Source organism: Staurois parvus, unplaced genomic scaffold, assembly GCF_062004578.1.
Source record: "Staurois parvus isolate SC_StPar_1 unplaced genomic scaffold, SC_StPar_1.0 ptg000609l, whole genome shotgun sequence".
In the NCBI taxonomy this organism is placed as follows: Eukaryota; Metazoa; Chordata; class Amphibia; order Anura; family Ranidae; genus Staurois; species Staurois parvus.
The window spans coordinates 1177389-1192842 of NW_028318405.1; the positions used below are offsets into that span (position 1 = coordinate 1177389).

A 15454-nucleotide genomic window follows, 5' to 3' on the forward strand; every position below is an offset into this window, starting at 1 on the left:
CAGCCAGTATGACACCCCTGCTCTAGAGTCTAAAAAGCCAAGTCCTGCAAGCTTGGTTTTAGGTCAATGAGTCACAAAGTAGTGTAGCCAAGATCAGAATAATTACCAAAAGACTGGACCTTTGAAAATCAAGCCCACAAACCCCGTAGTGTTGTTAAATTGATGTACGAGGGGAGTTCAATTCAACTGGGACTTTTGAGATTACATATTAAAAGAACAAACTTCAAGGAGTGGAGACTGCATTTCTTTTTCTACATACTCCTCACCATTCACCAAGTTCACCGTTCCCACAGAAAGATTTGTCAGTACACCTGAACCATCCTAGGATGGCCATCTTCACTTCATCATCATTGAGTTCACCGTTCCCACAGAGAGATTTGTCAGTACACCTGAACCATCCTAGGACAGCCGGCTTCACTTCATCATCATTGGGTTCACCGTTCCCACAGAAAGATTTGTCAGTACGCCTGAACCATCCTAGGACAGCCGGCTTCACTTCATCATCATTGTTCACCGTTCCCACAGAAAGATTTGTCAGTACGCCTGAACCATCCTAGGACGGCCATCTTAACTTCATCATCATTGTTCACCGTTCCCACAGAGAGATTTGTCAGTACACCTGAACCATTCTAGGACAGCCATCTTCACTTCATCATCATTGAGTTCACCGTTCCCACAGAAAGATTTGTCAGTACAATTGAACCATCCTAGGACGGCCATCTTCACTTCATCATCATTGAGTTCACCGTTCCCACAGAAAGATTTGTCAGTACACCTGAACCATCCTAGGACGGCCATCTTCACTTCATCATCATTGAGTTCACCGTTCCCACAGAAAGATTTGTCAGTACACCTGAACCATCCTAGGACAGCCGGCTTCACTTCATCATCATTGAATTCACCGTTCCCACAGAAAGATTTGTCAGTATGTCTGAACCATCCTAGGACAGCCATCTTCACTTCATCATCATTGAGTTCACCGTTCCCACAGAAAGATTTGTCAGTACACCTGAACCATCCTAGGACAGCCGGCTTCACTTCATCATCATTGAATTCACCGTTCCCACAGAAAGATTTGTCAGTACGCCTGAACCATCCTAGGACAGCCATCTTCACTTCATCATCATTGAGTTCACCGTTCCCACAGAAAGATTTGTCAGTATGTCTGAACCATCCTAGGACAGCCATCTTCACTTCATCATCATTGAGTTCACCGTTCCCACAGAAAGATTTGTCAGTACACCTGAACCATCCTAGGACGGCCATCTTCACTTCATCATCATTGAGTTCACCTTTCCCACAGAAAGATTTGTCAGTACACCTGAACCATCCTAGGACGGCCATCTTCACTTCATCATCATTGAGTTCACCTTTCCCACAGAAAGATTTGTCAGTACACCTGAACCATCCTAGGATGGCCATCTTCACTTCATCATCATTGTTCACCGTTCCCACAGAAAGATTTGTCAGTACACCTGAACCATCCTAGGACAGCCATCTTCACTTCATCATCATTGAGTTCACCGTTCCCACAGAAAGATTTGTCAGTACACCTGAACCATCCTAGGACAGCCATCTTCACTTCATCATTGTGTTCACCGTTCCCACAGAAAGATTTGTCAGTACACCTGAACCATCCTAGGACGGCCATCTTCACTTCATCATCATTGAGTTCACCGTTCCCACAGAAAGATTTGTCAGTACACCTGAACCATCCTAGGACAGCCATCTTCACTTCATCATTGTGTTCACCGTTCCCACAGAAAGATTTGTCAGTACACCTGAACCATCCTAGGACAGCCATCTTCACTTCATCATTGTGTTCACCGTTTCCACAGAGAGATTTGTCAGGACGCCTGAACCATCCTAGGACAGTCATCTTCACTTCATCATTGTGTTCACCGTTCCCACAGAAAGATTTGTCAGTACGCCTGAACCATCCTAGGACAGCCGGCTTCACTTCATCATCATTGAGTTCATCGTTCCCACAGATAGATTTGTCAGGACACCTGAACCATCCTAGGACGGCCATCTTCACTTCATCATCATTGAGTTCACCGTTCCCACAGAAAGATTTGTCAGTACGCCTGAACCATCCTAGGACAGCCATCTTCACTTCATCATCATTGTTCACCGTTCCCACAGAAAGATTTGTCAGTACACCTGAACCATCCTAGGGCGGCCATCTTCACTTCATCATCATTGAGTTCACCGTTCCCACAGAAATATTTGTCAGTACTACTGAACTATCCTAGGACAGCCATCTTCACTTCATCATCATTGAGCTCACCGTTCCCACAGAAAGATTTGTCAGTACACCTGAACCATCCTAGGACAGCCGGCTTCACTTCATCATCATTGAGCTCACCGTTCCCACAGAAAGATTTGCCAGTACACCTGAACCATCCTAGGACAGCCATCTTCACTTCATCATCATTGTTCACCGTTCCCACAGAAAGATTTGTCAGTACACCTGAACCATCCTAGGACAGCCGGCTTCACTTCATCATCATTGAGTTCACCGTTCCCACAGAAAGATTTGTCAGTACGCCTGAACCATCGTAGGACAGCCATCTTCACTTCATCATCATTGAGTTCACCGTTCCCACAGAAAGATTTGTCAGTACACCTGAACCATCCTAGGACAGCCGGCTTCACTTCATCATCATTGTTCACCGTTCCCACAGAAAGATTTGTCAGTACGCCTGAACCATCCTAGGACGGCCATCTTCACTTCATCATCATTGTTCACAGTTCCCACAGAAAGATTTGTCAGCACACCTGAACCATCCTAGGACAGCCATCTTCACTTCATCATCATTGAGTTCACCGTTCTCACAGAAAGATTTGTCAGTACAATTGAACCATCCTAGGACGGCCATCTTCACTTCATCATCATTGAGTTCACCGTTCCCACAGAAAGATTTGTCAGTACACCTGAACCATCCTAGGACAGCCGGCTTCACTTCATCATCATTGAATTCACCGTTCCCACAGAAAGATTTGTCAGTACGCCTGAACCATCCTAGGACAGCCATCTTCACTTCATCATCATTGTTCACCGTTCCCACAGAAAGATTTGTCAGTATGTCTGAACCATCCTAGGACAGCCATCTTCACTTCATCATCATTGTTCACCGTTCCCACAGAAAGATTTGTCAGGACACCTGAACCATCCTAGGACAGCCATCTTCACTTCATCATCATTGTGTTCACCGTTCCCACAGAAAGATTTGTCAGTACACCTGAACCATCCTAGGACGGCCATCTTCACTTCATCATCATTGAGTTCACCGTTCCCACAGAAAGATTTGTCAGTACACCTGAACCATCCTAGGACAGCCATCTTCACTTCATCATCATTGAGTTCACCGTTCCCACAGAAAGATTTGTCAGTACACCTGAACCATCCTAGGACAGCCATCTTCACTTCATCATCATTGTTCACCGTTCCCACAGAAAGATTTGTCAGTACACCTGAACCATCCTAGGACAGCCATCTTCACTTCATCATCATTGTTCACCGTTCCCACAGAAAGATTTGTCAGTACACCTGAACCATCCTAGGACAGCCATCTTCACTTCATCATTGTGTTCACCGTTCCCACAGAAAGATTTGTCAGTACACCTGAACCATCCTAGGACAGCCATCTTCACTTCATCATTGTGTTCACCGTTTCCACAGAGAGATTTGTCAGGACGCCTGAACCATCCTAGGACAGTCATCTTCACTTCATCATTGTGTTCACCGTTCCCACAGAAAGATTTGTCAGTACACCTGAACCATCCTAGGACAGCCGGCTTCACTTCATCATCATTGAGTTCATCGTTCCCACAGATAGATTTGTCAGGACACCTGAACCATCCTAGGACGGCCATCTTCACTTCATCATCATTGAGTTCACCGTTCCCACAGAAAGATTTGTCAGTACACCTGAACCATCCTAGGACAGCCATCTTCACTTCATCATCATTGTGTTCACCGTTCCCACAGAAAGATTTGTCAGTACGCCTGAACCATCCTAGGACGGCCATCTTCACTTCATCATCATTGAGTTCACCGTTCCCACAGAAAGATTTGTCAGTACACCTGAACCATCCTAGGACGGCCATCTTCACTTCATCATCATTGAGTTCACCGTTCCCACAGAAAGATTTGTCAGTACACCTGAACCATCCTAGGACGGCCATCTTCACTTCATCATCATTGAGTTCACCTTTCCCACAGAAAGATTTGTCAGTACACCTGAACCATCCTAGGACGGCCATCTTCACTTCATCATCATTGTTCACCGTTCCCACAGAAAGATTTGTCAGGACACCTGAACCATCCTAGGACAGCCATCTTCACTTCATCATCATTGAGTTCACCGTAACCACAGAAAGATTTGTCAGTACACCTGAACCATCCTAGGACAGCCATCTTCACTTCATCATCATTGAGTTCACCGTTCCCACAGAAAGATTTGTCAGTACACCTGAACCATCCTAGGACAGCCATCTTCACTTCATCATCATTGTTCACCGTTCCCACAGAAAGATTTGTCAGTACACCTGAACCATCCTAGTACAGCCATCTTCACTTCATCATTGTGTTCACCGTTCCCACAGAAAGATTTGTCAGTACACCTGAACCATCCTAAGACAGCCGGCTTCACTTCATCATCATTGTTCACCGTTCCCACAGAAAGATTTGTCAGTACACCTGAACCATCGTAGGACAGCCATCTTCACTTCATCATCATTGAGTTCACCGTTCCCACAGAAAGATTTGTCAGTACACCTGAACCATCCTAGGACAGCCATCTTCACTTCATCATCATTGTTCACCGTTCCCACAGAAAGATTCATCTCTTGTGCAAATTCACAACAGGTTATGCGTCCATCATCCAGGATCAGACGTTCCACGCGCTGAATGTTCACAGGAATGGCTGCTGTGGGCTGGGAACCACCATGGCCGGGATTATCACTGATGGACGTACGGGCCTTCAAATGTCGTACTGCGGCTGAGTATCTCATCACCGTCTTCTGTAGATATCCGCGGGTTTTACGCCTTCGTTCACAAGAAATGTCATCACCACGCGCTGTTCCATGCACGCACTAACACTGTTGTCGGCCATCTTGATTAATATTCTTTGGACTGGCCCGCACCATGTGTGCCACCTATCGGTATTAGGCCACACTTGCCACTTACTATTGCATGTAGTACTGCCACACTAGCATCCCTTTTTATAGCTGGAAAATTAAAACTGACTTGAACGTCCCTCGTATAATCAACTTTTTTATGTACATTGTTATTGAGAATTTTTTTTTTTTTTTAATAAACAGAATACAGAGAGTTAACCAAGCTTCAGCCGCACACGAATGCACAGCTTGACACCAGGTAAGTTTAGTCTTACAGGTATGGCTAATACATAATTAACTGCAAAGTGAAAAAAAAACTGAGGAAGAAGGCACAGCCTTCGAAACGCGTCAGCTATACTGCCTGTCTACCCCCATGATGGGATTCGCGCTGGCTTCTTATCTTTGAAGTCCCTTTGAGGACTACATGCCTGATTTTATTCGCTGTTTGTGAGTACCTATCTTCTATTAATAAATTCTGTTACTGAGGTAATGCGCAAGGTTGGTGCGCTTCTTGTTTTTTGTTTCACTTTGCAGTATCGATCGGGCTTCCCCAGCCCTGTTTTGGAGCTGCACAACCTTGAAATATACTGGTGGTCGCTTGCTCTGGTGTTGGTTCCATCTATTTGCCACCGGTCTGGGCCCTAGAGCGCAGGAGAAATCGCATCTGGTCTAATACATAATTAACCCCTTGCTCTCCAGAGGATTTCCCCCCCCCCCTTCCTGACCGGACCATTTTTCGTGTTACAGCGCTGCGTTACTTTAACTGACAATTGTGCGGTCATGCAACACCGCACCCAGATGAAATTTACGTCCCTTTTTTCCCACGAATTGAGATTTCTCTTGGTGGTATTCCATCGCCTGTGCATTTTTTTTTTCGTGCTATAAGCACAAAAAGACTGACAATTTTGAGAAAAAAAATATATTTTTTACTTTTTGCTATTAAACATGTCCAGTAAAAAATGTAAATCAAATTTCGTCATAAATTTAGGCCAAAATGTATTCTGCTCCATGTCTTTGCTAAAAAAAAATCCCAATACGTGTAAATTAATTGGTTTACGTGAAATTTATAGCGTTTACAAATGGCAGTATAGATAATGGGATTTATTTTTTTTCCTACTAGTAATGGCGGCGATCAGCGACTTTTAGTGAGACTGTGGTAAGCATTCTGACACACGGTGTCACTGACATCCCCAGTGACACCAATACAGTGATCAGCGCTTAAAAACAGCACTGGCACTGGGCAGGAAGGGGTTAATGTGAGGGGCGATCAAAGGGTTAACTGTGCGCTGGGAGTGTTTTACTAGGGGGCTGGGGGTGTGTGCTTCACTGCTTCACTATGCACAGCCATCCAGAGCAATATGCACACACAAGTTGACAGGGAGGAAGATTGTTTTTAAACAAAACAGTCTTCCTCCCCGCCGGTTATTTCAGTAATCACCGGGCGGGACCCAGTGATTGACATCTGCGGCCATGAATGGCAGCGCGGGTAGGGTGCGCGTGCACCCCCTACCCAGGAATGCAAAGCCATATATGTGTGTGTGTGTGTGTGATTTTGCGCACCCATCCCACCATGTGGCAGTATATCTGCTATACGGCGGTGGATGAGAGAGAGAGAGCAGGGCTCTGTGACTGTGAACATGGGTTTGAAAAGGACACAAGACTCTCTAACAGTCAGTTTGAGAGGCTCCAGCAAATGTTTTGCGCGCAGAGGAAGCTGTGTTTTAAGCTTTCCCTGGATTTGGTAAGTCTGGATCGGGGCTGTAGGCTTGAAGGCTCCAAAGAAGATTAGGTAGGACAGAGTCTTCAGTCTTGTGCCCAGGGGCGGACTGACCATTCGTGCACTTGGGCACCACCCGAGGGCCCGGGGTCAGTAGGGGGCCCCATGAGATGCCCCTGGTACCTTTCATAGGCTTTTTTGGGTGTGGTTTGAGTGTGGGTGAGGACACAGGGGGCCCCATGAGTTGTCAGTCCACCCCTGCTTGTGTCCTAGTTTTTCAGAAGTTCTGCAGGGTGTGTGTGTCTCCAGGTGCACACATTCATTAAAAGGCAGATCTGAGCATAGCTCAAAAGTGCTGGAGGTGGAATAACAAATGCTGCAAGCCGGAAGACTGAGCCATGTCAGGAGAGATGGTAGCTCCTGGTGGAGGCTACAACCCTTGTGAGGGGGATTCTGGGCCCAAGGACTGGGAAAGTCAGGCTAGCTACAAGAGTCTGGGAGGCTAAGGAAGCTGTGGAGGCCGGTGAGTCCAGGAGGCTGGAGGGAATCTGTGAGTCACTGGAGGATCCAAGCTGAAGTACAGGGGAAACTCTGTCCAGAGGCCTTGTGGGGCCTGAACAGTAAGGAGCTGTCACGTAGGCTGAGAGAGCCTGAACAGCCAATGGTCTGGGAGACCAAACTGAGCAGAGGTACTGCTAACTAGAGAGCCAGGCGGCTCTGTATTTTCAATGTACGATTTTGAGTGAAGTTGAAACCCTCTGCGTGGGAAACCTTGTGTCAAAAAGGACCTTTCAGTCACATTTTAATATAACATCGCCAAAATCCGCACATTCCTAACCCCAGAAAACACTAAACAGCTCATCCACTCCCTCATCATATCACGACTCGACTACTGCAACTCCCTCCTCACTGGCCTGCCTTGCCGCTGGCTATCCCCGCTTCAGTCGATCCTAAATATGGCAGCCAGACTCATTCACCTTTCCAACCGCTCCGTCTCCACCACTCCCCTCTGCCAATCCCTCCACTGGTTTCCGATTGCGCAACGGATCAAATTCAAAATCCTAACACTGACGTACAAAGCTGTCCACCATACTGCCCCGTACTACATCACTGACCTAATATCCAAGTACCACCCAACACGCACACTCCGCTCCTCACAAGACCTCCTTCTCTCTAGTTCCCTGGTCTCCTCCTCCCATGCCCGCCTCCAGGACTTCTCCAGGGTGTCACCCATCCTCTGGAACTCCCTGCCCCAACCCATCAGATTATCACCTACTCTCCTCTCCTTCAGGCGCACCCTGAAAACCCATCTCTTCAGGGAAGCCTACCCCACCCCCTGCTAACTTGCCGAGCTCCTCCACTCTTCCTACCACTCCATCCCCCACAGCTATCTCCTCCTGTGCCACCATCCCCTCCCTCCTAGATTGTAAGCTCCAAAGAGCAGGGCCCTCGATCCCCTCATGTTTTGCATTGTATTGGTATTGTTCTGTCACATGTTCTGTCCCCCTCTGTAATGTACAGCGCTGAGCGAACTATTGGCGCTTTATAAATACTGTATAATAATAATAATAATAAAAGGCCTTTGAATTTAGTTCCTGTCTGACATGAACTAACTTGAAAACGCATCTACCACTGAGCTAAGCATCCCCCATATTACTATATATATATATATATATATACATACACACACACCGATCAGCCTTAACTTTATGACCACCCACCTAATATTCAGTAGGTCCCATTTTACTGTCAAAACAGCCCTGACCCATTGTGACATGGACTCCACTAGACCTCTGAAGGTATCTGTGGTATCTTGCACCACTCCATCAGTAGCAGATCCTTTAATTCTTGCAGTGTGGCAGGGCGTATTATCCTACAGAAAGAGGCCGCTGCCATCAAGGAATACAGTTTCCATGATGGGGAGTACTTGGTCACAAATAATGTTTACATAGGTGGTACATGTTAAAGTAACATCCACATGAATGGCAGGAGCCAAGGTTTTCCAGCAGAACATCTACCAAAGCGCCACACTGCCTCCACCGGCTTACCTTCTTCCCATACTGCATCCTGGTGCCATCTCATCCCCAGGTAAGCAATGCACACACACCCGACCATCCACATGGTGTAAAAGAAAAAGGTGAATTATCAGACTAGGCCACCTTCTTCCATTGCTCTGTGGTCCAATACTGGTCCTCATGTGCCCATTGTAGCCACTTCTGGCTGTGGACATGGGTCAGCATGGGCACCCTGACCGGCCTACAGCTATACAGCCCCAAACACAACAAACATATAATTACATTTATGCTAAAGTACCTGGTACTCATTCACAATTTTATTCTTTCACAGCAAAAGTACACATTCTGATATTAAATAAAATAAAAATAATATATGAGGCCTGTGGTTTACAATCCCCCCCCCACCCCTTGCATAATCACTGTACAAAAAAAAGTTTAAAATTATGCCTGTAAGAGAAATGAATAATTACATAATATTCTCACCTTTCCCTATCTTCCATTTGTGGTGCCTGGGTGAAGATGGCATTATCTTCCTTCTGCTGAGTCCTGGAGAATGTACAGTTGTGGCCAAAATTATTCAACCCCCAATGCTGTAAAGGGGTTTAGGGACTATAGTGTACATTTGGAATTGTATTCAGAATCAAATCCTACAAGGACGTTGTAACTACCCAAATGCAACTAAAATGACATCAATTGTTTATGTAATACAGTAGTAAATGGTTCTTATGTGGTTTCTTCATTGCCACAATTATTCAACCCCTTAAAGACTACCACTCTGAAGAACAGAGGTTCATACAGGTGCTTTCCATCAGGTATTGAAAACACCTGTGGATGTCACCGAGCAGCAATCAAGCATAATAAGCACCAATTAGGCAGCTTTAAAATGACTGTGATACTCAGCTCCTTCTAGACATTTACTGGTGTGGTTACAAACATGGTGAAGGCAAGAGAATGGTCCAGGAAGACAAGAGAAGAGGTGATTTCTCTTCACAGGAAGGGCAATGGCTATAAGAAGATTGCAAAGATGTTAAACATACCAAGAGACACCTTAGGAAGCATCATTCGCAAATTCAAGGCAAAGGGCACTGTTGAAACGCTACCTGGTCGTGGCAGAAAGAAGATGCTGACTTCGACTGCTGTGCGCTACCTGAAGCGTAGAGTGGAGAGAAGTCCCCGTGTGACTGCTGAGGAACTGAGAAAAGATTTGTCAGATGTGGGTACAGAAGTTTCAGCCCAGACAATAAGACGCACACTGCGTAATGAAGGCCTCCGTGCCAGAACTCCCAGGCGTACCCCCTTGCTGTCTCCAAAGAATAAGAAGAGTCGACTGCAGTATGCCAAAAGCCATGTGGACAAACCACAAAAGTTGTGGGATAGTGTTCTGTGGACTGATGAAACAAAATTAGAACTGTTTGGGCCCATGGATCAACGCTATGTTTGGAGGAGGAAGAACAAGGCCTATGATGAAAAGAACACCTTGCCTACTGTGAAGCATGGTGGAGGGTCAATCATGCTTTGGGGCTGTTTTGCTTCTGCAGGTACAGGGAAGCTTCAGCGTGTGCAAGGTACCATGAATTCTCTTCAGTACCAGGAGATATTGGATGGAAACGTGATGCAGTCCGTCACACACCTGAGGCTTGGGAGACGTTGGACCTTTCAACAGGACAATGATCCCAAGCATACCTCCAAGTCCACTAGAGCATGGTTGCAGAGGAAAGGCTGGAACATTTTGGAGTGGCCATCGCAGTCACCAGACTTAAATCCGATTGAGAACCTCTGGTGGGACTTAAAGAAAGCAGTTGCAGTGCGCAAGCCTAAGAATGTGACTGAACTGGAGGCCTTTGCCCATGAAGAATGGGCGAAGATACCCGTAGATCGCTGCAAGACACTTGTGTCAAGCTATGCTTCACGTTTAAAAGCTGTTATAACTGTAAAAGGATGCTGTACTAAGTACTAAGATTGAATGTCACTTGGGGGTTGAATAAAACTGATAATGCTGTGAGCACAGAAAAGACATTTGTGGTTATTTCATTATAACTGTTATGTTATATTTGTCTGACCTACAAGTGCCTCTTTAATGTAAATGTAAGCAAGATGACTGAATGATCAAAAGCAATGTCAAACTGGCCAAAACACTCAATTTCAGTGGGGGTTGAATAATTTTGGCCACAACTGTAGAGTAATCCAAATCTCAAAGATGCTCCCAGAACTGTGCTGCTGGTTTGGAGTTTTCATCATTCCCCGGGACCTCTTCAAAGAAGAATAACATCACCCCCTGCACCACAGAACCTGGAGGAAAGGTGAGAATATTATTCTTGTTGAACCTTTATTTCACGAATTTCAGCAGGGGAAGGGTGGAAAAAGGTAAACAGCAGACCTTATATATAGTGCAAGGTCTGCTTTAAAAAGTTCATGAGAAATTATAATTTAAACCAGTTCTAGTTTTATTACTGATCCAGAAAAAGGCAAACCAGACTTAAATGGGTTGTAAACCTTAAATGTTTTTTTCTAAAATTATAAATATTGTATACTTACATGCTCTGTGCAATAGTATTACACAGAGCTACCCCAAACCTCCTCCTCTGAGGTCCTCTGTTTTTTCCCCTGCTCCTCTTCTCGGTGCTTTCTATGGGGGCGCACCTGTAGTCTCACTCCTAATCCAGGCTGAGCACATCCAAAGATATGCACAACATGGCTTGGTCCCACACCCCTGCTCCCTCCTTACAGGATTTGATTGACAGCAGCAGTAGCCAATGACTCCCACTGCTCTCACTGAGTCCTGAGAAAGAGCCCGGCACCACTGCAGATGGGCACAGCACTGGGTTGAGGAAATGCATTAAAGCTGGACTCCAGGAAAATACTTTTTCCCCATGCAGTGGGGCTGTGCTTGCACTGCATGGGTAACTACACACACACAATTTAGCAGTCTTGAGCAGGGACAGTTCCTGACGTCATCCCGCCCATAGACCGGTTCTGCATGTGAGGATGGCAGGAACAGTCCACCGCTGGACTTCGATGAGTCCCGGGTAAGTATAGCTTTTCTGTGTGCGCCTGAACAAAACACGCAGTTAACCCTTGCAGTGCGGGCACTGTCCCACTGTCCCACTGCATGGGAAAAAAAAACATTTTCAGGAAATTCTGCTTTAAGGTACAAACTGTTGTGCCTTTGGAATCACTTTAGATCAACTGGTAATTTTTTTGTCACAGGCCGGAAAAAAGAACATCCTTAACCCCAATAATGACAGTCAGTATACACTGGGGCAAAAAAGTATTTAGTCAGCCACCAATTGTGCAAGTTCTCCCACTTAAAAAGATGAGAGAGGCCTGTAATTGGCATCATAGGTAGACCTCAACTATGAGAGACAAAATGAGAAAACAAATCCAGACAATCACATTGGCTGATCTGGAAAGAATTTATTTGCAAATTATGGTGGAAAATAAGTATTTGTTGAATATGAAAAGTTCATGTCAATACTTTGTTATATATCCTTTGTTGGCAATGACAGAGGTCAGACGTTTCCTGGAAGTCTTCACAAGGTTGGCACACACTGTTGCTGGTATGTTGGCCCATCCTCCATGCAGATCTCCTCTGGAGCAGTGATGTTTTGGGGCTGTCGCTGGGCAACGCGGACTTTCAACTCCCTCCAAAGGTTTTCTATGGGGTTGAGATGTGGAGACTGGCTAGGCCACTCCAGGACCTTGAAATGCTTCTTACGAAGCCACTCCTTCGTTGCCCGGCGGTATGTTTGGGATCATTGTCATGTTGGAAGACCCAGCCACGTTTCATCTTCAATGCCCTTGCTGATGGAAGGAGGTCTGCACTCAAAATCTCACGATGCATGGCCCCATTCATTCTGTCCTGTACATGGATCAGTCCTCCTGGTCCCTTTGCGGAGAAACAGCCCCAAAGCATGATGTTGCCACCCCCATGCTTCACAGTAGGTATGGTGTTCTTTGGATGCAACTCAGCATTCTCTCTCCTCCAAACACGACGAGTTGTGTTTCTACCAAACAGTTCTATTTTGGTTTCATCTGACCATCTGACATTCTCCCAATCCTCTTCTGGATCATCCAAATGCTCTCTAGCAAACTTCAGACGGCCCGGACATGTACTGGCTTAAGCAGGGGGACACGTCTGGCACTGCAGGATCTGAGTCCCTGGTGGTGTAGTGTGTTACTGATGGTAGCCTTTGTTACGTTGGTCCCAGCTCTCTGCAGGTCACTCACTAGGTCCCCCCGTGTGGTCCTGGGATTTTTGCTCACCGTTTTTGTGATCATTTTGACCCCACGGGGTGAGATCTTGCATGGAGCCCTAGATCGAGGGAGATTTTCAGTGGTCTTGTATGTCTTCCATTTTCTAATTATTGCTCCCACAGTTGATTTGTTCACACCAAGCTGCTTGCCTATTGCAGATTCAGTCTTCCCAGCCTGGTGCAGGTCTACAATTTTGTTTCTAGTGTCCTTCGACAGCTCTTTGGTCTTCACCATAGTGGAGTTTGGAGTGTGACTGTTTGAGGTGGTGGACAGGTGTCTTTTATACTGATAACAAGTTCAAACAGGTGCCATTGATACAGGTAATGAGTGCAGGACAGAGGAGCCTCTTAAAGAAGAAGGTACAGGTCTGTGAGAGCCAGAAATCTTGCTTGTTTGTAGGTGACCAAATACTTATTTTCCACCATAATTTGCAAATAAATCCTTTCCAAATCAGCCAATGTGATTGTCTGGATTTTGTTTCTCATTTTGTCTCTCATAGTTGAGGTCTACCTATGATGCCAATTACAGGCCTCTCTCATCTTTGTAAGTGGGAGAACTTGCACAATTGGTGGTGACTAAATACTTTTTTGCCCCACTGTATATAAAACCAGAACTTTTTTGGTAAGTGTTAAAAACCCTGTTTTTTTATTTGTTTTTTTGGAATTTCCTTCACTTTTGATCCTGTGGCAATGTTCACCAAAACAAATACAGAGGGTGAATCTTCCCAACGGGGACACAGACAGAAATAAAAACCCAACAGGGATTCTGGCCCTTCACCACCACCGATTCCAAAAAAAAAAAAAACCAAACTAATTCTCTGAGTCAATCACTCTTTTTGATGAATCCCCACTAATTATAGGTAGGTATTGCATTTCCAGCTAGAAAGATATTAAGCCCACATTTACAATCACTGATAATGTTAACCAAGAACCTTTTATCTGATGATGATGATGATGATGATGATGATGATGATGATAAAATGGAGATAAAATGTTTCTCTTCAAAACTTAGCAGATATTCCTCATATTGCAAATTATCATTCTATGTGGGAGGATAAATTTTAAAAAAGTCTCAATGCATGAACATCTACTGCAGGACACCAGTTTGTATAATTTTTGGATATACTGTTTACATAAACAAATGAGATACTATTTTAACTATTTCAGAGCACAAACATCATGAATGTCAAGAACAAGACTCAAGTGACCATGTTTGAGTTTTCTGGTCTTACAGATGATGAATTAGTTGCCCCGTTCCTCTTTATGATCTTTTTAGTGGTTTACATAGTGACCATACTTGGAAATATTGGTATGATAGCAATGGTTCAAATCTCACCCAACCTCCACACACCAATGTACTACTTATTGAGCTATCTGTCTCTGGTGGACCTCTTCTACACTTCAGTAACTACTCCTAAAATGTTGGCTGACCTCCTTTCTGAGAGAAAGTTAATAACATTTATTGGTTGCACTCTTCAGTTCTATTTCTTTTGTGCACTGGTAGGTACAGAGGTCTTTGTCCTCTCAGACATGGCGTATGACCGCTATGTCGCGATATGCCGCCCTCTACACTATGTCTTAGTAATGACTAAGAAGAAATGTCTTTGTCTTATCATTCTCTCTTTCTCTGTCGGCTTTGTGCAGTCAGTTGCGCAGACCAGCAGTCTATTCAGTCTTGAATTCTGTGAATCTAACCTCATAGAACACTTCTACTGCGACATCCCTCCTCTGGTCAGGTTGTCATGTTCCGAAACCCGCACCTGCACCATCGTCACCCTTTTCTTTGTGTGTTTTTGTAGCTTAGGTTCAATGACGACCATCCTGGTAACCTACATTCTCATCATTTCTTCTGTCTTACGGATAAAGTCTGCGGCTGGCAGAAGGAAAGCATTTAGCACCTGCTCCTCCCATCTTACGTGTGCTACCATCTTCTATGTTACAGTTTTCTGTACTTACCTTCATCCATCCTCCAGTACCCTCAAAAAACAGGAAATCGTGGCCTCTGTATTCTACACAGCAGTGACTCCAATGTTGAATCCTCTTATCTACAGTTTGAGGAACCAGGAGGTGAAAAAGGCCATCGTAAGACTGCTTCAGAAAAGTCCCCGTTAATATATATACAGTACTTACCAACACTTCAACTTCTAGTTCCATTCACAGAAAGATATACAGGTTTCTATGCTACCTTGTTTATAGTTCACAAGAAGGATGAGGGTTGGCATCCAGTTATAGACCCAAAAAGGCTGAACAGCTTTATCCTCTTGGAGAAGTTCCAGTTCAAGTTCCACACTATCATTCAAACAGTACAGCCAGGCGACTGGATGCTTTCATTGGATCTGTAGGAT

The 15454-nt window shown here is 45.0% G+C and overlaps 1 protein-coding gene across 1 annotated transcript; it reads left to right on the plus strand.

Moving 5' to 3' along the window:
* Positions 1 to 14288: 14288 nt before the first annotated feature.
* LOC149449656 (olfactory receptor 5AR1-like) lies at positions 14289 to 15221 on the plus strand. The gene has a single exon (XM_089692983.1). The coding sequence runs from the start codon at positions 14289 to 14291 to the stop codon at positions 15219 to 15221; it is 933 nt and encodes a 310-aa protein (XP_089549109.1).
* Positions 15222 to 15454: the final 233 nt, after the last annotated feature.

What these genes read in the sequence shown, in the direction of transcription:
- LOC149449656 (XM_089692983.1), top strand. Translation starts at nt 14,289, where the DNA reads ATGAATGTCAAGAACAAGACTCAAGTGACCATGTTTGAGTTTTCTGGT.